This window comes from Drosophila biarmipes, chromosome 3R, assembly GCF_025231255.1.
Source record: "Drosophila biarmipes strain raj3 chromosome 3R, RU_DBia_V1.1, whole genome shotgun sequence".
Lineage (NCBI taxonomy): Eukaryota > Metazoa > Arthropoda > Insecta > Diptera > Drosophilidae > Drosophila > Drosophila biarmipes.
The window spans coordinates 14,201,781-14,223,815 of NC_066616.1; the positions used below are offsets into that span (position 1 = coordinate 14,201,781).

General features: G+C 42.5%; 5 protein-coding genes across 7 annotated transcripts in view; 3 read left to right on the plus strand and 2 right to left on the minus strand.

Moving 5' to 3' along the window:
• Positions 1-259: 259 nt before the first annotated feature.
• Positions 260-4,181, plus strand: LOC108031724 (MICOS complex subunit Mic60). 3 transcript variants are annotated; one of them, XR_007764578.1, is made up of 9 exons: positions 264-688; positions 958-1,175; positions 1,408-1,884; positions 2,074-2,222; positions 2,283-2,978; positions 3,203-3,361; positions 3,424-3,712; positions 3,769-4,060; positions 4,125-4,181. XR_007764578.1 is itself a non-coding variant. In XM_017105394.3 (8 exons), exons 1-8 carry the CDS (start codon positions 644-646, stop codon positions 3,944-3,946), a joined length of 2,211 nt encoding a protein of 736 aa, XP_016960883.1. In that variant the 5' UTR covers positions 264-643; the 3' UTR covers positions 3,947-4,181. The 3 variants fall into 3 exon arrangements, 2 of the variants coding, with proteins under 2 accessions (XP_050744767.1, XP_016960883.1); XM_017105394.3 differs by having other exon boundaries at positions 3,769-4,181; XM_050888810.1 differs by lacking the exons at positions 3,203-3,361; positions 3,424-3,712; positions 3,769-4,060; positions 4,125-4,181 and adding an exon at positions 3,081-3,124 and having other exon boundaries at positions 260-688.
• Positions 4,182-4,789: 608 nt separating this feature from the next.
• LOC108031725 (isocitrate dehydrogenase [NAD] subunit beta, mitochondrial) lies at positions 4,790-8,105 on the plus strand. Its single transcript, XM_017105395.3, has 6 exons — positions 4,790-5,150; positions 5,302-5,349; positions 5,412-5,504; positions 6,202-6,318; positions 6,372-6,953; positions 7,256-8,105. Exons 1-6 carry the CDS (start codon positions 5,109-5,111, stop codon positions 7,484-7,486), a joined length of 1,113 nt encoding a protein of 370 aa, XP_016960884.1. The 5' UTR covers positions 4,790-5,108; the 3' UTR covers positions 7,487-8,105.
• Positions 8,106-8,144: 39 nt separating this feature from the next.
• LOC122817790 (uncharacterized) lies at positions 8,145-9,075 on the plus strand. The gene is made up of 2 exons (XM_044091014.1): positions 8,145-8,637; positions 8,693-9,075. Exons 1-2 carry the CDS (start codon positions 8,145-8,147, stop codon positions 9,073-9,075), a joined length of 876 nt encoding a protein of 291 aa, XP_043946949.1.
• An 18-nt stretch (positions 9,076-9,093) lies between these two features.
• Positions 9,094-10,958, minus strand: LOC108031233 (uncharacterized). The gene is made up of 4 exons (XM_017104469.3): positions 10,327-10,958; positions 10,084-10,183; positions 9,662-9,881; positions 9,094-9,448 (listed from the first exon to the last, which is right to left on the minus strand). Exons 1-4 carry the CDS (start codon positions 10,803-10,805, stop codon positions 9,186-9,188), a joined length of 1,062 nt encoding a protein of 353 aa, XP_016959958.1. The 5' UTR covers positions 10,806-10,958; the 3' UTR covers positions 9,094-9,185.
• Positions 10,959-11,287: 329 nt separating this feature from the next.
• Positions 11,288-22,035, minus strand: part of LOC108031465 (mushroom body large-type Kenyon cell-specific protein 1) — an 80,877-nt gene continuing 70,129 nt past the window's right edge. The window contains exon 6 of the mRNA XM_017104904.3: positions 11,288-21,662. Within this exon, the coding sequence (XP_016960393.1) occupies positions 19,076-21,662 (2,587 nt within the window). The 3' untranslated portion in view covers positions 11,288-19,075. The remainder of the gene's footprint in view (positions 21,663-22,035) is intronic.

Sequence of the window (22,035 nt, forward strand, 5' to 3'; positions counted from 1 at the left end):
TAAAAAAAAACTTAAGAAACATTTAATTTATTTTCTGAAAAGTTTACTCAACTAATATAATAATTGTATAATATAATATATAATAATTGAAAGGAATATTATGAGTAACAAAACTGTACATGTTTAAAAAAAGTTTAGCTAAACATGAAGGCCTATGTGCAGATTTTAATGTTTAATAGTCATATGTTCCTCAATTAAATATACCGAATGTGTAAACCTGCTGACAGTTTTGGAAAACTTAAATTAAATAAAAGTAAATGTCGTGACGTGCCGAGAAATTCCGTCACGCGTCCACCCCATCTCCAAATCAAACGTATTCCGACTGGCCTATCGCATAAATGCGTGTATGTTGCCGACACTTGACACACCGAAACACGGACCAAAATTGAATGATCGAATTGCAGTGCGCTGGGCGAAGGAGCGACACGAAGGACGAGCGGGACGCAGGACACGTGTGCGTGCCGGTGTGAGTGCGTGGGATGGAAGAGGAAGCAGCCGCACTGGCCAGCCATTCACCCACCAGCGCTGACGCAGTCGAGCCAGCTTCGAACGAATTGGGCAAAATTTAACTCACGCCGCCGGGACCAGAAATTCACGGAGCCGGGAGCAGGAGCAGCAGGATCAGAGCGAATCATCAACCACCATGTATCGGCTAGCGGTGCGAGATCAGTGCAAGTGTGCCCTGCAGGTGGGTCGGCTTTCTATTTCCCTTAGCTGTTTGATAACGTGAAAATCGATCGTCACGTTGGCCCCCCCCCACCCCCAAACACCCCCGCCCGCGCCCACCAACTAGCGGTTGGCGAAAATACAACAAGAGGCGCTGGTTATGTCATCCCCCAAGCCCAGGAACTGGGCGAAAATCTCCATAATTCCAGGCGTCCAGGGGTGCGGGGTGTCTGCGGGTGCTACCAAGTTCTGTCCCGGCTTCCGCTAAACTCTCCACCTTGATTTCCACAGCGTACGCTGCAGCAGACGACCACAAACAACAGGCAGTTCAGCGGAAACAGCAGCAGCAGCAGCGGAAGTGGCAGCAGGGAGCAGGGCAGGAGGCAGCGGGGACACCAAGGATACCAGGGCCTGCCGCCGCCACCGCATATGCGCGAAGCCGGCTTCGGCAAAGTGGTCCTCTTCGTCTCCCCCCTGGCAGCCGTCGGCGGAGTCATCACCTACGCCAAGTAAACGAATTGCCCAGCCAAGAGTTATTTTGCATACCGCTTAAGCAATGGTTCTAGACCCATAACCCAAACGAATCGAGCTTCTTCTATTGCACAGGCAATTCCTCTCATTTTACAGCCAGTTTGGCTTATCCTTTGTGATTGTAATTTGTACACCACTCTGTAAACATTCTCTTGGTCGCTTAATCTCATCCCAAAAGAATCCCCATACTAATTTGTGCATACCTTCCAGATACGACGAGGACTTCCGCAAACTGGTGGAAAAGAATGTCCCCGGCGCAGGTTCAGTCATCAAAGTGGCGCTGCAGGAGGAGCCGCCCTTCAAGGGCATCACCAAGAACGTCAACGACCAGATCGACAAGGTCAAGTCTGGCTTTGAGACGGTCACATCCACCGTGGACTCTGTTACCTCCAAGGTGACGGGTCTCTTTGGCGGCGGCAGCGGCGATGACAAGTCCAAGAAGGCCAAAGTAGAGCCAGTGAAGGTCGCTCCCGCCGAGGAAAAGAAAGCCTCCAAGGCGACCGAAGTCAGCAAGACTGAAGCGAAGCCAGTGTCGAAAGCCGAGAAGCCAGCCGCCGCGCCGGCGCCCGTCGCTAAGCCCAAGGAAGAACCACTGCCCCGCGAGGTCGTCGAACTGGAGAAGGCCATCGAGCTCGCTGCCCAGCTGGCCGTCAAGGAGTACAACAGCGCCATTGGCGTGCTGAAGGGGTGAGAATAGATCAACCTAGAAATAGTGAAAGTTCTTTCATTCCATTCTAGCTTATTCTTGGCAAGAAAATTATGTGTATTTAAAGATTATTTCGTCATACGTTAATACATCATAATTTATTATAGAAAGCATATACCATGTAAAAGGTAAATGGTGACATGATAATAATTGTGTAATACTCTTTCCAGCTTCAATGATGACGTTCGCAAGGTGGTGGACAAGGCGGTCGAGAACGGAGAGAACTCTCAGTGGACAACCCTGAAGAATCGTGCGAGTGCTCGGGATACGGCGGTGTCTACTGCTGAACGAGCAGCGCGTGAGGCCCAGGAGAAGATTGGTAAGCCAGGCGTTTTTAAAACATTTAAAGATTGCTGGTAACTAATCCCATCCTTTGCAGTTGCCTGCGAGATCGCCCTGAGTGCTGCGGCAACGGCACAAAACGCCAAGAAAGTTGAGGCGGTGCGCGACAAGATCAAGAAGCTGGTGGACCACATTGGCAACGTCAAGGACGAGCTCTACCGGCACAAGGACACTGCCAGCGTGTCAGACAAGTACTGGCGCAATGTGGAGAAGGCGCGCAACTACTTCATCGACGAGATCGAGTCCATTTTCCCCGGCCTCAGCCTGGCGGACAAGAAGCTCAATCTGTCCAAGGAGGACCTCGACTTGTTCATCCTGCACGCGTACACCCACGTCCTGGCCTACCAGAAGGAGCTGCAGCGCCTGCAAACCGATGGTGAACTGCGCCTGAAACGGGCCATTGACTCGGTACGCGGCGATAACGACTCAGAGGCTCTGCGCGCCCAGTTGGAATACCATTTGGAGGCCGAGCGTCGCAAGCTCGCTGTGGAGAACCAGAAGAAAATCTTCCACATCCACGCCGAGTCCGACAAGCTGCTGCGCTTGCAGCTCAAAAAGCAAGCCGAGGCCCATGCCGATCACATCAAGGACATCGTGGCCCAGCGGGAGACGGATCTCACGCGGAGCTTCAAGCGCGAGCTGGAGGATAAGCTGGCCTCCGAGAAGGCCAACTATAAGCTGCAGTTGGCCGCCATGCTGGGCAAGCTGCGCGGCATGGACGCAGCTCTAGCAGGTGAGTAAAAAACTTTCAAGGCTTACCTTTTGAGCTGAGCTAGTGTAGTCTGGCTAGAGATATAATTGTATCCTACCATCCGAAAACATGCTGCTATTTTAGAGATTGAGGATGAGTTTCAAGGTATTTGAACGGTGTTAAATATAAACCAGTTTGTTAGCTTTCATTGTTTATATATTTTTTTATTTTTTAAATAATCTTCTTATTTTCTAACTATTTTATAGAACGCGCTGATGCAGAGCGTACTGCCAATCAGGCGCAGGCCTTGTGGGCTGCCTGCCAAGCTCTGTGGGCCTCCGTGCGCACTGCCACTCCTGGCGTGCACTACAAGGAGAAGCTGCGTCCCCTGAAGAACGAGCTCAACGCCATTGCCAAGGTGGCTAGTAAGTTGAAAAATATCTTCTAGGCTAATTGCAGAACATAATTTTTACCTTAATGCTTACAGAGGGCGACGATCTGGTGGCAGCCGTGCTGCAGAGCGTGCCACAGGAGGCTCAGGAGCGTGGTGTCTATCCCGAGGAGGCTCTGCGCGAGCGATTCCTGAACGTGGAGCGCGTGGCGCGACGTCTGGCCCTGGTGCCAGAGGATGGAGCCGGCCTGCCCATCTATTTCCTGTCCTATCTGCAATCGCTGTTCATTCTGCGACCCGATAATCCCATTTCCAAGGACGAACTCGAGAACAAACCCTTCGACTACAGCAAACTGGACACCTACGATATCCTAAACAGGGCCAGGTAAGGAGGATCATCATTAGATGAGTGACCAAACATTAATTTTATGTGTTTCATAGGTACCATGTCGATCGTAGCGACTTCCTGCAGGCGCTCAAGTACATGAACCTGCTGCAGGGTGCGTCCCGCAAGATCGCCGGCGACTGGATCAAGGAGGCCCGGCTCATGCTGGAGACGCAGCAAGCGGCCAACACCCTGATGGCCCACGCAGCTGCCAGCGGCCTTCTGTATTTGTAGACTACGTCCCATTTCCCCTTCCTCCCGAAACAAGAAGATACACTTATTATTTGTTATTAGTCCAGGAGAAGACGGAGCGACAGCCACTAAAACGGAAATGAGAAACAGCAATATGTAATTTGTCCAATTAGAGATCACAGTTGAAAATACTTATATATATTTGTAACATTTTGTTTAGCTTCAATTATACAAATTATATATAGAGAAAGCCATTATTAAATCCGCAAACAAACGATGGGAAGGTCTTCTGGAAGTGTAACCCCGGTACCATGGTCATGATCGTAATGTAAATCGTACTTCATTAATGCTGGTTGAAACTGAAATCTTTGTATGGTGTTCTTCAAGGACATTGTGATTAGTGACGGCTAAAATCTATTAGTTGTTTAATTTATCGAAAACAGTAAATAAACAAAATCCTTCGAATAAAATGTTTTAATTTTTACTATTTTGGTACAGCTATGCGATCGATCCACAGTAGATGGTATTCATTTTCTTGCTTAAGACCCTAATTTAAGCTTAGAAAATATAGCTCATGCTGTTTTTTAGGAGTTTTAGTTTATATATTACTTAATCAGTAATCATCAGTGAGTTTTCTATGTAATAACCTTATAGTTTACTTAGCTTCAGCTTTATCATGTTTATTAGGAGTTCTACTTCTTGTGTTATTAAATTGTCAGTGTTTTCTATCTTTCTTAACTTTATCTCAAAGGATAAAATTAATACTTTTTTAAAGTTTCACTTAATATATATTTTTTAATTTGAAATTTTGTTGTTCATATCAGTATAAGGTTTTTAGTGATATATTTTTACAAATTAAAAACAGTAGCTAAGCAAAGAAAGTCAAGCCCCCGAAAATGTTGTCTTCCCAGAGTTTATTTTTTCAGTGATCCCATATTTGCGTTACTAATTTCTTGCCCGCCAACGTCGCGATAGTTGGTCGTTAGCCAACCCTGGACGCGCGCCGTTTCGTGGTCGCGGGCGGCTGTAGCCAGCCCTGGTAGCCAGAGGCAATCAGCTGGTCTGCGTGGTCGATTTGGTCCTATTGAAATTTTCGGTTTGGCACCGGAGCAAAAATCACATCGCAAGCAAATTCCCCGTGCCCACAGGACTCACTTCTGAACTTCGAGCAGCAGCCGGAAGACCAAGCGAACCGATTAGCAAAATGTCGATGCTGGCGAGAACCGTTGGACGCACCTTCATGCAGGTAAAGGCCCAGAGAATCGGGAGCTCTTACATAAACACTGTGCGACGCGCTGTGCGAATATTTCTGCACTGGGGCCCAGTTCTCTTCTTTTTTTGAGGTTATAATCCTAGCCAGATCTATGTCTAATCCCATCTGAATCCAATCCCCTTAGGCTGCGGCAGCACGTAGCGTGCACACCACGTCGGCGCTCCGAGCTACGGTGAGTTATTATCGATATTTCGCCCGCCCCAGTGGTAATCCCGAGTATCTTCCGTCTTTCAGGACAGCTACGGCGCCAACAGGACCACCTGCACACTGGTTCCCGGCGACGGTGTGGGACCCGAGCTGGTCTACTCCCTCCAGGAGGTCTTCAAGGTAGCTACCCATAAAGATCGCCACATTTATTGAAAGTCGTCTCTAAAAACAGTGCAGAATGTTTAAAGAGCATGGTTATCATGGTCTCTATAGGCAGTGTATCTTAGGATAGATTCATTTTCAAGGTCTATCTATTCAGAACATATCATTGTCCTGCAAAAAAAATATAGGGAGTTGAATCTTTTTAGAACATTGTTATCAAGGTTTCTAAGGGCAGTATATCTTAAATATATCTTGAATTATATTAATTTAGAACATAATGTTTATTTAGTACTTAAAGTAATGTGAAATAAGAAAGGATTTATACGCATTTTATACAATGTTTGCTATTATATTAATTAATATTTCCTAAACTGTCGGTTATGTAAATGAATATTGGTTGAATCATGTTTGATAACATTTTAATTTTCACGATCACGAGTGTTTCAATTATATAAATCAAAGCACCCTAACTTATCTGCATCGTAAAGGTATGCGATAAGTGGCTACTTAGAAATATTTGTAGATTTTTATTAGACATCCTCTTTAAATCTTTGTTTTAGGGGGCTACTTTTTTCATTCATTAAAACAAGGAACTTTGTTAATTCTTAGCACCACAAGTGATAAATGTGAAATGTTTAAGTATTTATCAAGTGGCTTCAATTTAAATATTTATAAATAGTGCATATTTACATAAGAGTATTATCTTATCTTTTAGGCAGCCAGTGTTCCCGTGGACTTCGAGTGCTACTTCCTCTCCGAAATCAATCCAGTGCTGAGTGCCAAGCTGGAGGATGTGGTGGCCTCCATCCAGAAGAACAAAGTGTGCATTAAGGTGAGCTTTGCCAGGACCAAATAGCTTGATCCATTCTAACCGATATTCTACAGGGTGTTTTGGCCACACCCGACTACAGCAATGTGGGTGACCTGCAGACGCTCAACATGAAGCTGCGCAACGACCTCGATCTGTACGCTAATGTGGTGCATGTCAGGAGTCTGCCCGGCGTGAAGACGCGCCACACCAACATCGATACGGTGATTATCCGTGAGCAGACCGAGGGCGAGTACTCGGCCCTGGAGCACGAGTCGGTGCCCGGCATTGTGGAGTGCCTGAAGATCGTTACCGCCAAGAAGTCTATGCGCATCGCCAAGTTCGCCTTCGATTATGCCACCAAGAACCAGCGCAAGAAGGTCACCGCCGTGCACAAGGCCAACATCATGAAGCTGGGCGACGGCCTCTTCCTCCGCTCCTGCGAGGAGGTCTCCCGGCTCTATCCGCGCATCCAGTTCGAGAAGATGATCGTGGACAACACGACCATGCAGATGGTCTCCAACCCCAACCAGTTCGACGTGATGGTCACCCCCAATCTATACGGCGCCATTGTGGACAACCTGGCCAGTGGTCTGGTGGGCGGTGCTGGTGTCGTGGCCGGTGCCTCCTACTCCTCGGAGACCGTGGTCTTCGAGCCGGTAAGATAATATTGATTAGAGAGATATTTTAATTATTCGGCCTTTATGTATTGAAAAGTTATTATTGTTGAAGATTAGTGAGATATAGATATTTTGTTGTTAAAAAATGTTTTATTTCAAAAAATATTCACCATGCAATGAGAATTTGTACTATAAGGCATTAACTACTAGTTTAATTTGCAGCTTGCATATTTTTTGTTCGGTAGCTTAATTTGCCATAAACTCTGATTTACGAGGCCCTCTACTGTAGTAGTGCGAATCCACTCCTCACACTTATCTCTAATTCCGATTTGTTATTGCAGGGTGCACGTCACACCTTCGCCGAGGCTGTGGGCAAGAACGTGGCCAACCCCACTGCCATGCTGCTCTGCGGCGTGAAGCTGCTGCGCCACATCAACCTGCCAACCTACGGCGAGATCATCCAGAACGCCATCAACAAGGTGTTGAACGACGGCAAGGTGCGCACCAAGGATCTGGGCGGACAATCGACCACGCAGGACTTCACCCGCGCCATCATCCAGAACATGTCCTAGACGGGCACCACCACTGTCATCGCCGGCGCGATCAGCAAATCTTCTCCATCAGGGGCAACAACGTTGGCGCTTATATAATCGACATTAGACAGTTTCTGTTGTTGCCACAGCTAAATTTGAATTGTTGAAAAATCACCTTTAAAGTTCTTAGTTTTCTAATACGTCCAATTTTTTATTTGTCCCCCGATGTCTTCAGTGCATTCATTTGAGTATTATTTCCGGCGAATATTTAAGTTTAGTCCAATTGAAACGCCCCAAGACACGCACCGAATCGAAGCAGCGAATTCTTTAGTTTTACCAATTGGCAGTAACACATCGATCCTTGATTATGTTGTAATTATTTATGTATTATTTTTTCCCCATTTTGATTTTGCAAAGATCCACTTTTACGGCCGACCTATACTTTGTTTACCTTGTTGAATAGCAAAAAAGAAAAAACGAAATCAAATGATATTGCTAAACTAATTCAACTGATAGCGGATGGCTTTGAGTGGACCCACTCCACCGGAGCTGTGAGAAAGATAACAATAAACTCAAATCTAAATTAATTATTATTTAAAAGCCATTGTCAGTTTGAGCTGTCTAAATTTTAAGTAATACAAACAAAAGAAAAACCCAACATTTTGTGACAAACCTTGTTTGCCTTTTGTGAGCTGTCATGTCGAAAAAACGCAGGCAGGCGCCCAAGCCCTATTGGAACCGGATGTTTCAACGCTATTCCCAACTCATCCGGCACTCGCAGTACGAGAAGCCCTCTTGGCAGCGCCTCCTACTCCTGGAAAACCTCCGGAAAGCTCTAGGGGATTTTAGATCGCGTGGGCCGCTTCCAACGCAGAAATGTCAACCAGTTTGGACGAGCAGAAAGGGACACATTTCCTCTAGGACTCAAACTCGAAGGCTCTATTTGCCGAATATAAAGAACGTTTCAAAAATTACTGAATTGGAAGACCGGAAATCGTTTTCCTCCAACTATATCTGGTCTTCCGGTTCTGTGATTTTAAGAACTAGGAAAAAAACACGAGTCAAATCCTGGAAGTTGCGAAAGGTATTGCAGTTGTCTAAAAACAATACCTTTCTGCTTATGAAAAGAAAATCCCTCAAGCTAAGAAAAAATCCTTACAAAATATCTTCAGGCGCCCTGCACTACAAAGGTAAAAAATCTATACTAAATCTTTAAACTTTTGGTATTCTAAAACACTTTACCAGCTTCTCCTAGGATTCATTATTTGGCAAAGCCGAAGAAAAGGCAGAAGAGGATGGAATTCGCAAAGGTCCCAAGAAAGAAGTCATCCCGCAAAGTAAGCTCGAAACGCCTGAGGAATCTTGCCAAACCCAAGCTGCGTGAGGATACTAGCATCCGGAAGAACCCATATCAAATTCCAGGTCGTGCCTTGCGCGCCAAGATCACATCACGAGTCCAGGAGTTGGCCATTCCCAAGATATCTACCCAACGAGAAATGACAGGGACTTGGAGATTATCTGAGGAGCAGCTCAGACATTTCCAGATCCCTGCAGTTAATCGTTTGACGGAGGATCAGTTCAGATATTTGCAGATCCCTGATATCAATCGTTTCATGGATTTTCATTAAAAATAAAACAAATTACACTATATTTTAAAAAACCAAAGACAATTTTAATAGAAAACTCATTACCAAATATATCCAAAATGCAAAACTTAGAACGCCAAATACGATGGGACTTATCCGCCTTTGGGCTTGGCCAGCTCGATGAGGCGTGGCGAGGCCTTGGCCTTCAGAGCCGCCGGCGAAATGGCGAAGGGATTCTCCCGGATGTGCGTGTTCTCGAACTCCTTGGGCTCCGCCAGCTCCTTGATGCGCGTGCTCGGCTTGTACTTGAGCGCGTTTGGGGCGATCCCAAAAGGATTCTCCTTGACGTCCGCCAGTCCCTGGTTGGCATCGCGCGAGGTGAGCGGAACGGACATCTCCTTGATGCGGGCACTCGCTAAGGGAAGAGTGAAATCGGGAAAAAATTGTATAAAATATGTTCAATTCATATATGACAAATAGAGTCGAAGTACTATACTAATTATTTTCATTTCCATAATCAAGATTTTGTAATGAAATGAAGAATTCGTTAATATTTTTCGTATTTTTTTATGAAAGAAAATATTTTTTAATTTTTTGTTAAAGGTTCTTGTTTCTAGAAGATACTTACGCTTGTAGTGAAGGGCACTGGGCGAAACCTTCTCGGGCGTTTCGTTGATGTGAACATTCTCCCGCATGACGGGCTGGGATATTTGCTTGATCCGCTTGGTCGCCTTGTAGCCCTTCATCTGGGAGGTCAGCTCCCACTTGGGCTTGATTTCCTCTAAGTAGGCCTTGGGACACGCCAGCTGGTTGAGGCGCTGCTGGTCGAACTGACCCTCTCCGCGTTCCTACAGAGCATACAAAGTTAGTTCTAGTCTTATTTTGGGATTTCTATTTTGGGATTATTCTCAAATAAGAAGTCATAAGATGTGGAAAGATGGTAAATAGCTTCTTAACATAACTCTTTGATTCAAACACATAACTGGAAGTTCCTATATCTTTTGATATACCTATCTATATTTTAGGAGTTACCTAGAATTTCTCTCTTACCGGTTTTGGGGGCTTTGGCGTTTTCTTTGGCTTTGCCAACTTTTCTATGTACTTTTCATGCCGAGCCAGCTGCTTTTCCGTCTTCTTCTTCTTTTTTTTCCTGAAAGTGAACGTAAATAAAGGATTTTTATTATAGCTCAATCTATAGAATACAGTGGTTTACAAGGCATTTATCTTAGATCAGCATTATATATAGTCTTTATATTCTATTATTTGCATACTCTATATGGGTGTCAAACTTACGGTTTCACCAGGGGCTGGGTGTTTGCGAGGCGACTGTAGAGCGACATGTAGCTGTAGCGCAGCCACCTGTTCAGGATGGACTCGCCAATCGAATCGCCGGCCAGGATGGCCGTCCTCCGCCGTTGGAGCAGCCGGCGCACCGTGGGCAGGGCCAATTGCTCGGTGCGTGTGTGACTCTGGGCATCGCATGGGCGCACCATCTCGATGGCCTTGGGAAAGGGACAGGCGCACTTGGGCACAAAGCGGCAGTAGCGCCGGTTGGGAACGGCCATCTCCATGAGCCGCTTGCGCTTCACAAACATCCGCTCGTGGCGTCGGAACAACTGGTCCAGCTCCTTGCGGATGTCCCCCACAAAACACTCGGCATCGTAGGGAATCGAATCCCGGATGGGACAGCAGTCCGGGCGGACGCAGTCCTTGAGCCGCAGACAGGTGGTCAGCTCGGGGCTGAGGTCACACTTCAGTCGTTGAATGGTCATTCTAAGAGTTTCCGAATTTTGGGCCTTGACCTTGCAACCAATTTAATATGTTTCCTTTTTTTCCTTTTGGTGGGTTTTTTTTATAAAAACATTTACGATTTCTGAACGGGTCGAAAATGAAGTTCAACTGGGAATTTTTACAAGATTCGAATGAAATTTTTGGCTTGACAGGAAAGGGAATTTTTAAGTAGCTGATATTGCAAACGATTTAATACTTACATAGTTAGCCAAAAATCTGTACTTTGCAATATTTTACTTACCTAAAATAAAGCAAGAAAAAAAGGCACACACATTGAGTAGTTACTCAGGTAAAGCGAGTGCGAGGGAGATGCAGATATGCATGCAGCAAATCGGCTGTTTCAGAGAGTGCTTTGCTATTTGCTTATAACTTTTTAATGAAAGGTCCGCTCTAAATGATTTCTTTTTCGACGCATCTAAAATACCCTTTTACTCTAGTTCATCATAGAAAGGAAACAAATGGGTAATCTTTAATTAATGTTTTATTGACAGTATTCATAAAAATACTGAGAGTATGCTCCAAGTTCACATCATTACAAGTTAATAGTTTTGTTTGGGGTTTGTATTACCTCTGTCTCTCCTGCAAGTTGTTCATTTCTTTAGTTTGGGTTTGCGACAGTTATTGTATACCTGCTATTTTTGTCCATTCTCTTCACATATACACAAATCTTAACTTTCCCGTAAGCAGTTTTGCCTGTATCCTGTCTTCCTTGACTTTCTCTCGTTTTTTATACTTTTTTACAATGTTTTTGCCATACATTTGAGTTATTTCGAAATGTTTCACTTTTTTGTTTTGGTTGCAATTCAATTGGAATTCAGCAGTTCAGCACATGTTTTGTTGTTCATTATTATTGGCTTTAAATTTTGTTTTAGACTTTGTTCTTTTTTTACGAACAGAAAAACTTGGAAACAAAAGTGATAAGCATAATTTTAATAATAGCTGTTATACACTCACATCGAACTTATCCAATACACTCATACATACACAAATATGTACTATAAATTTGAATTTAGCATTTACTAGGTCATTTTTTTGTTGACAAAAATTTTGCTAATTTGAAATGGGTTTTTTCATTTTCATTTGATATTCGATTTGTAGAGAATCCCACTTGGCTTTCGCGTGTGTGTGTCGGTTTCATTATTTACACAAAAGGTCACCGCCAAAGCGAAATAATAATTAGATCTATGTAAATTAAGGGGGTCTCTCCATTATCTTCTTTCTTTCTTGCCATCCAAATATGTATGTTTTTACACTTAAACCACTTTTAGTTTTAATTTCCTTGCATATCGTATACATTTTCGCCTTAGAAGTACAATTTTAATGAGATTTTATCCAAAGTTTTCATGGCCTGAAGTATTTTCTGCTCTTAGATATTTTTTGTTCCTTTAGATGTATTTTTGACACGCTAAATATATAATATATATGTATGTATATAGATTACCAAAAGGGCTGCTCCTTCTTTTATGTACACACATACGATTCTCTGGGCTTGCATAATTTAGCATACATAGTTTCACAATTTTGGGAATTTTTAGTTCGATTTATTCGCCTTTAAGATATGCCTCAAAACTTGATTTAGCTTTAGTTATTTTCTTGCCTCACACTTTTGTGTTTACATTTTAGTTGTAATTTACCAGTTGTTTTTATATAATTTTTATTAAATCATTTCTCCTTTAGTTGGTCCCTGAAGCTGTGTTGAGTTTAGATGTACGATTCCTTTGGCTCGCCTGCGATAGTTTCTGCCTTTATTGATTTTGGTTCGGAATATTCCAGAATTGGTAAGTAGGTTCGAGCCAAAACAATTCTCGAAAGTGGTGAGGGTCAACTTAAGAACTGAACTAAAAACGAAACTCAATCAACCGAAAGTAAAGTTTCAATTGCCTTTTGTTGTTATTGTTGTTGTTGTTGTTGTGTTGGTAATTGCATCTGTTGAGTGCCAATTGTAGTTGCTCATCATCATCATCTCTTGCATGTGAAAATGGAGCAAATATTGGCCATGTTAGAAGGGTTTGCTTTTGCCTTAAGTTCTACTCCTATCAGGGCCAATATTTACTTTGGGCTATTGTTAGTTTATTCATATTTCTGTCATCTGTCAATTATAACTATTGCGTATAGTGGTATTAAGTATCTTGTTGCAATTGTTAGACTGTGCTTAATTTAATATTCATGTGGTTTTCTTATCTTCTGCAGTGTGTGTGAACGGAAAGCCTCCTGTGGTGATAATAAATTGAAACGATAAGCAAATGGTTTAACTAAAATATTTTCCATTTTATTAATAAACGTTTAATTCGTAAATATATATTGTATATATCTGGTTTTTGCGTTTAAAACATAATAAGTAAATAATAAAGATAACGAAAATTATAAACTTAGGCTTAGTTATGTGTGTCTGTGTAATATAATAACAATTATGCACGCCTTTGCTGTTGTAAATTTTCATTTACGGTTTATAAAAAGTATTACATTTATTTTTGTGTCAATCAAATTAGGCGAAAATTCACGTTTATAAATTACTTATAAAATAAACATATTTATTTTGGATTTCTTTTTCGACGCAGAACAAAATAAATTTCACATTTTTGCTGCAGTTTTAAGTTTTTCTTCACTTTCTGTTTCTCGTTTAAAAATCTCTGTGCCTTAGCTTTAATGCTAAATACACTTGCTGTACTTATGGGCTATTGCTAATAATAATGCGAATTTTTTTATTTGCTTATTGGCATTTGTTTTGCTCTAAAAAAATCGTTCTTCTTTCAATTTTGCAGTAATTATGTAAATGCAAAAAAAAACATTTTTTGCTCTATTTTCTGTATTGTAGTTTACCAAAAGTCTAATTTTATGAATTGTACTTACATCAGTTTGTTTGTTTGTTGTAAAAATAATGAAAAGTATTCTCAAAACTCTTGCCTGGCTAAGATTTAAGTTTTCTGCGGTTGTTTCCTGCTTTGCTTTAATGCCAATTGCTTATAACTATTGAAGTTGTTGGTTTTACGGATTGATTGATTGATTAATTATGAATATTATTTTTCTAGGGCTATTGTTGTTGTTGTAACTGTAACTGTGTGGAGCTGTTGTTGTAGTGTTTAAAAGTTAATAATTGAAATAAAAATTGGTTTTGTTTTATTAATGCATTATGTTTGTTTGTTTTTCTCTATTATTGATATAATGGATTCGCCTTTGCAGTTCGATTTCGTGCTGCTTCTTTTTCCGGTTTCCGGTCTCCGATTTCCGATTCTGAGTTTGTATCTGATTCTATTGCTTGGCTATGATCGATCCTAATTAAGTGGCTATTGTATCGGTTATGTGGCTATGAATACAAATCTGTTTTGAAGAAACGGCTCTGTGTGTATCTGTGTTTGGGCATCTTGTTTAAAGTTAATTGCTGTGGCTATTTCTATTTACTTGTGGCTATTTAAGTTCTGTAGTAAGAGTAGTACTATTGTTTAATAAAATTGTGGTTGCTGCTGTTGTTTGTTGGTTGTATTTGTGGATAGAAAAAAGAAAAGTACAATCGACTCTAGGCTGTTGTTCTGTAGTTGCTTGGATTTTATCTGAGCTGTGGAACCGTCTGCTATCCACTTGTTATTTTAATTAATTTTTTTAATGAATTATTTTTTTATTTTTTTTTTTTTCAATTTTTGTTTCAATTATTTTCGGGCTATTGTTGTTTGTTGTTTGTTGTTATTCTGTGGTTGTTTTCACGGCTGGGCTATTGTTTCTTAGCATTTTTCGCTTGTGATCTTTGCTGATCTTAAGTTGTTGCGGTCGCTCAAGTTGTTGAACTTAGGAGAAAAGTTTTGAGTTCTTTCAGTTTTTGCTGGCTTGTGATGTCTGGGTCTGAACAATGAGAATGTGAAGAATTTCAATTTTTGGACTGAAGCGTGCGCATAATAATGGAAAACCTAGGCGTAGTCTAACTGCTATTTAAAAGAGTTATGTGCACTTAAAATGATTTTTGATTTTCGATCCATACGGTAAACATATGCTGTATTCATCCTTCTTGGCATCGGCAAAGAAAGCTTGTAAATTATATTAATCTTTAATGTTAATATATTTGTTGTTGGTTGCTTGGTTTTGTTTGAAACAATTGCACTATAGTTCAAATGATGTTGCCCATTTAAGAAGTCAATAAAAATAGGGAGTAATAATTCTAGTAATAATAAAAAAGAGGAGAATACCATTAAAATGTTGTCTAATATGTACAAACCATAAATCGAGGCTAACAACGCGCTAAATATTTTTAGTCGATACAATAATGAATAATAATCATAGTTAATGCTACACAATATTTGAAAATAGAAGTTGATTGTTTTATGTGAAGAAATTTTGATTTGCCTACGTTTAGATCATAATTAATAATAATAATTGTAATCGTAATAATTTTATGCGCTAAGCTAAACTCGAACATAAACTCTAATTATATATATGCACTTATATTCAGCAAATTTTGATTCGCATTGAACAAATTAGATTTTATACACAAATATGAGCAATTTCATTAAGCACGCTAGAAACTCTCTCTTTCTTTCTTCCTTCTCGCTCTCAAACCATTTTAAACAATTATATTATGAATATATCAATTTTAAGCTTGTTTTCTTTCACGTTTTTTTTTATATCGTTTTTATACAAATATTAACTATTATGTTGTAGTAAAACAAAGAATAAGTAATGTATGGGTAATCAATCTTGTTTCTCTCCGAAAAATAAAACACGTACCTGAGCGTTTTCGCCGGTCCACCTGGGGTTAAGAACGGGGCGTAGCCACGCCCCTTTCGCCAGGTGAACATGCAAAAATTCTATACAATTCAACATTCTCAAGCTGTTACTCAAATACACTCGATTGGTTTGTTTTGTTTTTGTGTTTAGACCTACCACTAGGTTGACATTTCGACTCTCGACTTGGTTTCTGCAGTTATGATCATTCGTTAGGGACCTATCCCTGACCCTGAACTCTGTTTCCAGATGTTGGCAGGGCTATGTGCCCATAGGAGCAGTGCGTTTCAGTGTCCTCCAAATCAAGCTTTGTAAGAATTCCATTTAGTGTCTTTTGGCCATGAAACGCACTGTACCCTGGGGGCTTTGCTGTCTGTTAGTGTGTATGCTTTCTTGGTTTTTCTTGTAAATGTTTCTTGTCATTATCAGTTGCCTTGGAATTTGTAGCTAAACTTGCTTCGAAATATGTTTCCTTCGTTTTAACATGTTTTTTGATAACATTTGTTTCTTAAATTTGCTTATTTAAACCGTATAATTGCACTTTATCTTGTTTATTATTTTAAGTTTGATTTTCTTTCTTTTTACATCGATATCTTTTTACTTTTAATTTTAAACGTTGCTGAATTTTATTTATAATTTTCTTTTGTATAATTTTGCATTATAAAAGACTGCGTTATGTTTTCTTGTTAATTTTGACTTGAACTGGTAAACATTATTCCAAAATATATACAACTATATATGTTCTGAACAGTACCATTGGGTTTGTCTTCTGCTTACTGCTTACTGTTTTCTATTTTTTATTTTTTATCTTTTATCTTCAGTATTCAGTTGCTGTTTTAGTGATGTGTGCCGTAGCTTAAGAAATCCTTTGGCCAAAGGCAGCTTCCGATTTTCCAATCGGGGTCAACTGCATTTGACCCTTAGCTTGTGCTTGGTTTAGTTGGTTTTATCCGATCTGTCTACAATTTGTTTACATGGGTGTGTGTTTTTCTTTATCCATTGGTTTTGTCTTTTTGCATATGCCTAGCCAACATTATTTCAGAAAATGCTCTTCAAAATTTTGGATTATTAATCACAGATAGTGTGTCTAATATATATGTATGTATATAATAAATATGTATGTATACTTCAAATATAATTAAATTAGCAATAAATACTTTTTGATTTATTTCCATTCATTCTTTACCTACTTTCGCTTATTTTTCACTTCTTCACATTTTCTCCTCATTTTTTCGTATAATAAACATTTTTTAATTCCTCTGGTTTGCAGAACTCTTCTCGATTATACCAAATGCATAATTTAGTTAATTTTGATTTTACATTTTTAAGCCTTAACTTTTAATTTTGTTTTCCGTTTGTTTTTGATACTAAACCACAACATTTATGCACATCAAATGTAATTTGGGAGATTAGCCAATAAATAGTTTTTGTTCATCCATTCGCTTCGTGGAAATTATAATTATTTTAAATGCTTTTAAATGATTTCAATGGTGATTCTTAAACGCATTCTCGCTTGCGATTTTCCACAATTTTCCTTGCCTATCCATAATTTTTTCTTGTATTATAATTTACTAAATATTTTCAAATATTACCGACAATTTATCCACCACTTGTCTCCTTTTAAATATATTGTATATCGTTTTTGTATGGTTTTCTTTTGACACTTACTAGCTAGCACACAAAATATGTTCTTAGGTACATTTATATATTTTTCATCTATTTTCATTTACGCAGACATTTAGTTAGTGTTTACCCATAGATAGAATTTCAAAGTCAAACGAAATATAGATACGTCGAAAGGAGGGCCAAAGTTTAGGGGGGTTTAACTGTGTAAATATGTTTTGCTCTCCTGTAAAAGAGTGTGTAGAGTGTATAAGTACATTTAAATATATTTAGTTGCTCAAAATGATCATGTGTTTGGTTTGAGGTATACGCGTAGTGATGAAGACACACACATACATAAATATACAAATATATATCATATAGTATATAGTAATATAAAGTCTTTATATATTTATGCTTTTTGCTTTTGGTGGTTAGGCGACTGTACATGAAATGTGTGTTCACAATTATTTTTATACTTTTAAGCCAAAATCTTGAGATTTTAGATACAAATTTCCGTTTTTAAAGCCTAAACACAGATAATTTTTTTTGAATTTTTCTCACGTTTTTTAAACACCGAAACAGTTTAATTTTGCTTAATTTAGTTCAATATGTGTGGCATTGTTGTAAGGAAAAGGAAATATGTATGTGATTGGAAAATGTTGTGGGTTATTCAATTTGGTTTTCTAGATTTGTTTTGGCTAAATAAAAGATTATTAATGGGGCTCTTGTTTTTGAATTTTCTCTTATTTTTTACTCTGCGTTTTGCGTTTTACTTGAATTATTATTTTGTGTGCTCTGTCTCGCTTTGCTTACTAATTTATTTAATTTGTAAATGTGAAGGCAGCTTTGTTTATTGATTTCCGTTTGTTCTTTGTTTTTGAAATCATAAAAAATGTTGAATTTTTGTGGATAATTTTGTTTTGGTTTTTGTTTTTTTTTCGGTTTTCACTTTTGAATTTTGCTATTTCAATGTTTTGGTGTCTGTTTATGCTTTGTATTGTAGAGTCTTGTATTATTACTGCTTGCTTGTTGGTTGTTATTGATCGGATATTGATGTTGTTGCTTGTTGTAGTTGTTATGGTCTTGGTTGTAGTTGTAGTTATTGTAGTTGCTGTTGCTGGCTATTCTCATTTTGTCTATGTCAAAGACGCCTGCCGGGGGTTTTGGCCCTATTTGAGCTGACAATTTGACTGGCATTGAAATCGTATAAAAACCGTGTAAATTGGAGAAAAATATATGTGGAACATAAGAGTATAAGAGTATCTTATGGAATGTGCGAAGGTCCTAGCTCTAGGGCCAGAAAACCCATCCAAACAGACGTCGATTAAGTTGTTGGCTTGTAACTGCTTTGCTGATTTGCTGTTGGCTATATATTTCTGCTTTCATATGTATTTCTCCGCTGGACTGCTGTTTCTGTTCCATTAAAAAAATACACTCAACACAAAAATGCGGTTCGAAACAAAATGCAAAATGAAAATGGTTCTTGCTTTGCTCAGTATTCCTCTTTTCTTTTTTTTTTTGGTCTTAAGGTTTTAGATTTGTTTTGTTTTTATGTTTTGTTTGCTTTTAAGAAAGTTTGTACAAGAGAATGCCTATTTGTCGATTGTCAAAACGAAACAAAAATATACATTGTACACTCCGGGGCATAAATGTATGTTTGTTTGCTTGCTTGCTGTTCTGTTCTGTTTCCTATGCTGTTTCCTTCTCCTCTGCAGTTGATTACACATTTAACTAAGGGCCAGCGCACATTTACCACATCGCTGGCATAGATCTAGATACATGTATGCATATTTCTATATAGTGTTTTGTAGGGTACTATCAAAAAACGTGGCTTAATTTGGTGGTGGTTCCCCTCCCCCTCGCGTCCCTAGAAGCTGTAGTAGTGGGCGGCCAGCGGTGGCCAGGCGAACGCTGGATTCGTGGCCATCGGCTGCTCCTATAACTGCTCCGCCTGGTTCCCGTCCAACTGCTCGGCCTTGATCTGGGCCAGCTTCTCGTGGAGGATGGAGGCTCTGGCGGCGGCGGTGGGCGAGGACTGTGGACTGTGGTGGCCCCCGCCGCTTACCGCCTCCGCCTCGCACTTGATGTGACTGCTGCTGCTCCCATTGAGATCCATGATTTTGTGGTTGTGATGGCCGCCGCCACTCTCGCCGCTCTTCAGGCTGCTGGCATCCGTCTCCGAGTCATCCCGCGACGTCATCCGGCTGCTCCTGCCATTCCCATTGGCCTGACCACCGCCACCGCCACCGCCTCCGCTCTTGTTCTTGTTGTGCGCCAGATCGCTGTTGTTGTTGTTGCTGCTGCTGCCGTGCAGGATGTGGCTGTGGCTGGGCGAGTGCTCCTCATCGCTGCTCCCGCCGCTGTCGGCGCTCAGCCGTTCCCGCTTGATGTCCGCATAGTTGCCCATGGGACTGCCCGACCGCTTCACACTCTCGCCGCTGGCACTCGAGCAGGTGGCCACGTAGTCATTGTTCCGATGGTTGGTGAACGGCAGAGGGGTCTTCTTCACCAGCAGCTGATCGAGCAGGGCATGACCGTGGCCATGACCATGTCCATGGCCATTGCCATTGCTGCTGCCATTGCCCGCCGCACTGCCGTTGCCCTCGCTGGACTGCAGCGTCTTCCGGATGATGCCGTCGTACATGTTCTCCATCTCCTGGGCACTGTTCATCAGGCCGTGCTGACCGGAGCCCTGGGGATTCCGCATCGCCTCCGTGATGCGGTTGAAGTCCAGGCGGTAGGCGTTGGGGGCATTCGGCTGGGGCCAGAACATGTTCGGCTGGAAGGACAGCTGCTGGGGACCGGCCTCGAAGAGGGGCAACTTGAGGCCGTTGGGCGTGGCAGCGGCCGCCGCTGCTGCTGCCGCCGCCGCCGCTGCTGCCGCCTGGTTGTTTTGGTTCTTGAGGGCATTGCTCAGCTTGGAGCCCCCGTGGGGTCCCGCCTTGAGCTTGTCTAGCTGCAGTTTGTTAGCGGGTCCCGTGAGACCCACCAGATCGGGCTGGGGCTTGGGCTCCCTTTTGCGGGGTCGCATCAGGTGACGCTCCTTGACCTTGTACTCCAGCGTGGAGTGGGGTACGCCGTAGTAGCTGCCCGCTCGGTGGACCGACATCTCACCCCGCTGCACCGCCTTGACCGCCTCCACCAGGCTATCGCGATCGTAGTTCCGGTACTTGCCCCGCTTGGGCCGCGTTCCCTTGCCCGCCGCTAGAGCAGCTGCCTCCTGGGCACTCAGCTGCTGCTGCTGCTGCTGCTGGTGGTGGCTCAGGTGGTGACCCTGATGGTGGCCCTGGGACAGGAGATTGGGCGAGGCGCCGAAGCGCGAGGTGTCCGTGCCGCCAATGATCTTGGCCACCGAAATGCTCGGCTTCTTGTAGCCCAGCGAGGAGGAGGAGCCACCGCCATTGTTGCTGCTGCAGTCGCTGGCATTGCCATTCCGCAGGCCATCCTGGCCACTCTGCTCGTTGATCTGCCGCTGGATGTTGCTGGCCATCATCTTCTGAATGCTGGACGAGGAGGAGGCCAGCAGACTATTGCCGCCGGCATAGCCACCGCCTTGGGCCACGGCGGCGGCCAGCATGGGCGATGCGGAGTGGGGACTGCGATTGCTGCCGTTCCGGTGGCTGTTGCTGCTGCTGTGGTTGCTGTTGTTGCTGACGCCGAGGCTGTTGTTGTTGTTGTTGTTCAGCGGATGGTGGTGCGGGTGGTGACCCGGCGACAGGCTGCTGCTGCTGGCCGGCCCGCTGACCTTGAAGGACGGAATCTTCAGTATGGGATCCTCGCTGGCGTCGTTGGCATCCAGCGAGGAGTTCGTCTCCGGAGTCTCCGACTTGGGCAGGCGATGTCGGTAGGCGGCGACATGTTGCTGCTGCTGCTGTTGCTGCTGATGTTGCAGTTGCAGCAACGAGGCATTGCCATTGCTGTTCTCCTGACTGGCGGACAGCAGATTGAGCAGTCCCTCGTTCATTATCCCGCCGCTGTTGGCCACCAGCAGACCCTTGATCAGGTCGCCCACCGTCTGCGTTTCATCCAACTTGGGCATGGCCCCAATGCCGGCGGCCAGCATGAGTGTGTGCAGCAGGACATTGGCATCCAGCGGGATGGAGGGCAGAGCCCCGGGAGTAGCACTGGCACTGCTGCCACCCGCATGTCGTCCCATCTTTGGCGATCCCCGCTCGAGATCCTCGCCCAGTTCGCTGCCATTGTGCTCGGACAGGTGGCTCAGCTTGCGCAGCTGCGACCTGGCAAAGTCCGCTGGATAAGAGGGCGCCGGGGTCGAGGCATTGCTGTCCACCTCCGCCTCCCCATCGTCGTTGGAGTCCTCCGGCTCGTCGCCGTCCTGCACATCCTGGTCCAGGTCGTGCTGCATCTTGAACAGCCGGTTGACCAGAATGGAGCGCGGCACATGGTGCTGGCTGGCCGCCTTGCGGGTGCCCAGCTTGTTGGCCACCACGTCCTGGAGCGCCCGGTTCAGATCCTCCTCGCTGTACGCCCTTCTTCCCGAAGGCGTGGGCGTGACACAGGCTCTGCAAGAGATTGGGTGGAAATTGATTTCAAATTAATGTACATTTTGGGTGATGTTTTTATATTTATCTTTGGGTAAATTGCATATAATAAGTTTTGTAAGGTATGGTCCCAAATTTATTTTTATAGCATGTAATATATTTTAAAATACGTTAAAATACGTAACTAGAATTTATTTATGGGAAATATAGCTTTTTAATATGAAAATCTTAATAAAATAATTATATTATATATATATAGTATATAGATAAATATAACTAAATAAATAGATTATTTTGTTGTTATTTTTCTGTTGTCATCGAGCTTATCTAACAATACAGTAAATTGATGGTTCAGGGCTCTAACTGATGATTGGTTTATAGACTCGCAATAAAC

What these genes read in the sequence shown, in the direction of transcription:
- LOC108031724 (XM_017105394.3), top strand. Translation starts at nt 644, where the DNA reads ATGTATCGGCTAGCGGTGCGAGATCAGTGCAAGTGTGCCCTGCAG. An exon ending in TGAGGCCCAGGAGAAGATTG is followed by an intron (nt 2,223 to 2,282) that starts GTAAGCCAGGCG and finishes CATCCTTTGCAG; the next exon opens with TTGCCTGCGAGATCGCCCTG. An exon ending in GATATCCTAAACAGGGCCAG is followed by an intron (nt 3,713 to 3,768) that starts GTAAGGAGGATC and finishes TGTGTTTCATAG; the next exon opens with GTACCATGTCGATCGTAGCG.
- LOC108031725 (XM_017105395.3), top strand. Translation starts at nt 5,109, where the DNA reads ATGTCGATGCTGGCGAGAACCGTTGGACGCACCTTCATGCAG. An exon ending in CGTCGGCGCTCCGAGCTACG is followed by an intron (nt 5,350 to 5,411) that starts GTGAGTTATTAT and finishes TCCGTCTTTCAG; the next exon opens with GACAGCTACGGCGCCAACAG. An exon ending in AGAACAAAGTGTGCATTAAG is followed by an intron (nt 6,319 to 6,371) that starts GTGAGCTTTGCC and finishes GATATTCTACAG; the next exon opens with GGTGTTTTGGCCACACCCGA.
- LOC122817790 (XM_044091014.1), top strand. Translation starts at nt 8,145, where the DNA reads ATGTCGAAAAAACGCAGGCAGGCGCCCAAGCCCTATTGGAACCGGATG. An exon ending in AGGCGCCCTGCACTACAAAG is followed by an intron (nt 8,638 to 8,692) that starts GTAAAAAATCTA and finishes ACACTTTACCAG; the next exon opens with CTTCTCCTAGGATTCATTAT.
- LOC108031233 (XM_017104469.3), bottom strand. Translation starts at nt 10,805, where the DNA reads ATGACCATTCAACGACTGAAGTGTGACCTCAGCCCCGAGCTGACCACC. An exon ending in ACCCAGCCCCTGGTGAAACC is followed by an intron (nt 10,184 to 10,326) that starts GTAAGTTTGACA and finishes GTTCACTTTCAG; the next exon opens with GAAAAAAAAGAAGAAGAAGA. An exon ending in CAGTGCCCTTCACTACAAGC is followed by an intron (nt 9,449 to 9,661) that starts GTAAGTATCTTC and finishes CTCTTCCCTTAG; the next exon opens with CGAGTGCCCGCATCAAGGAG.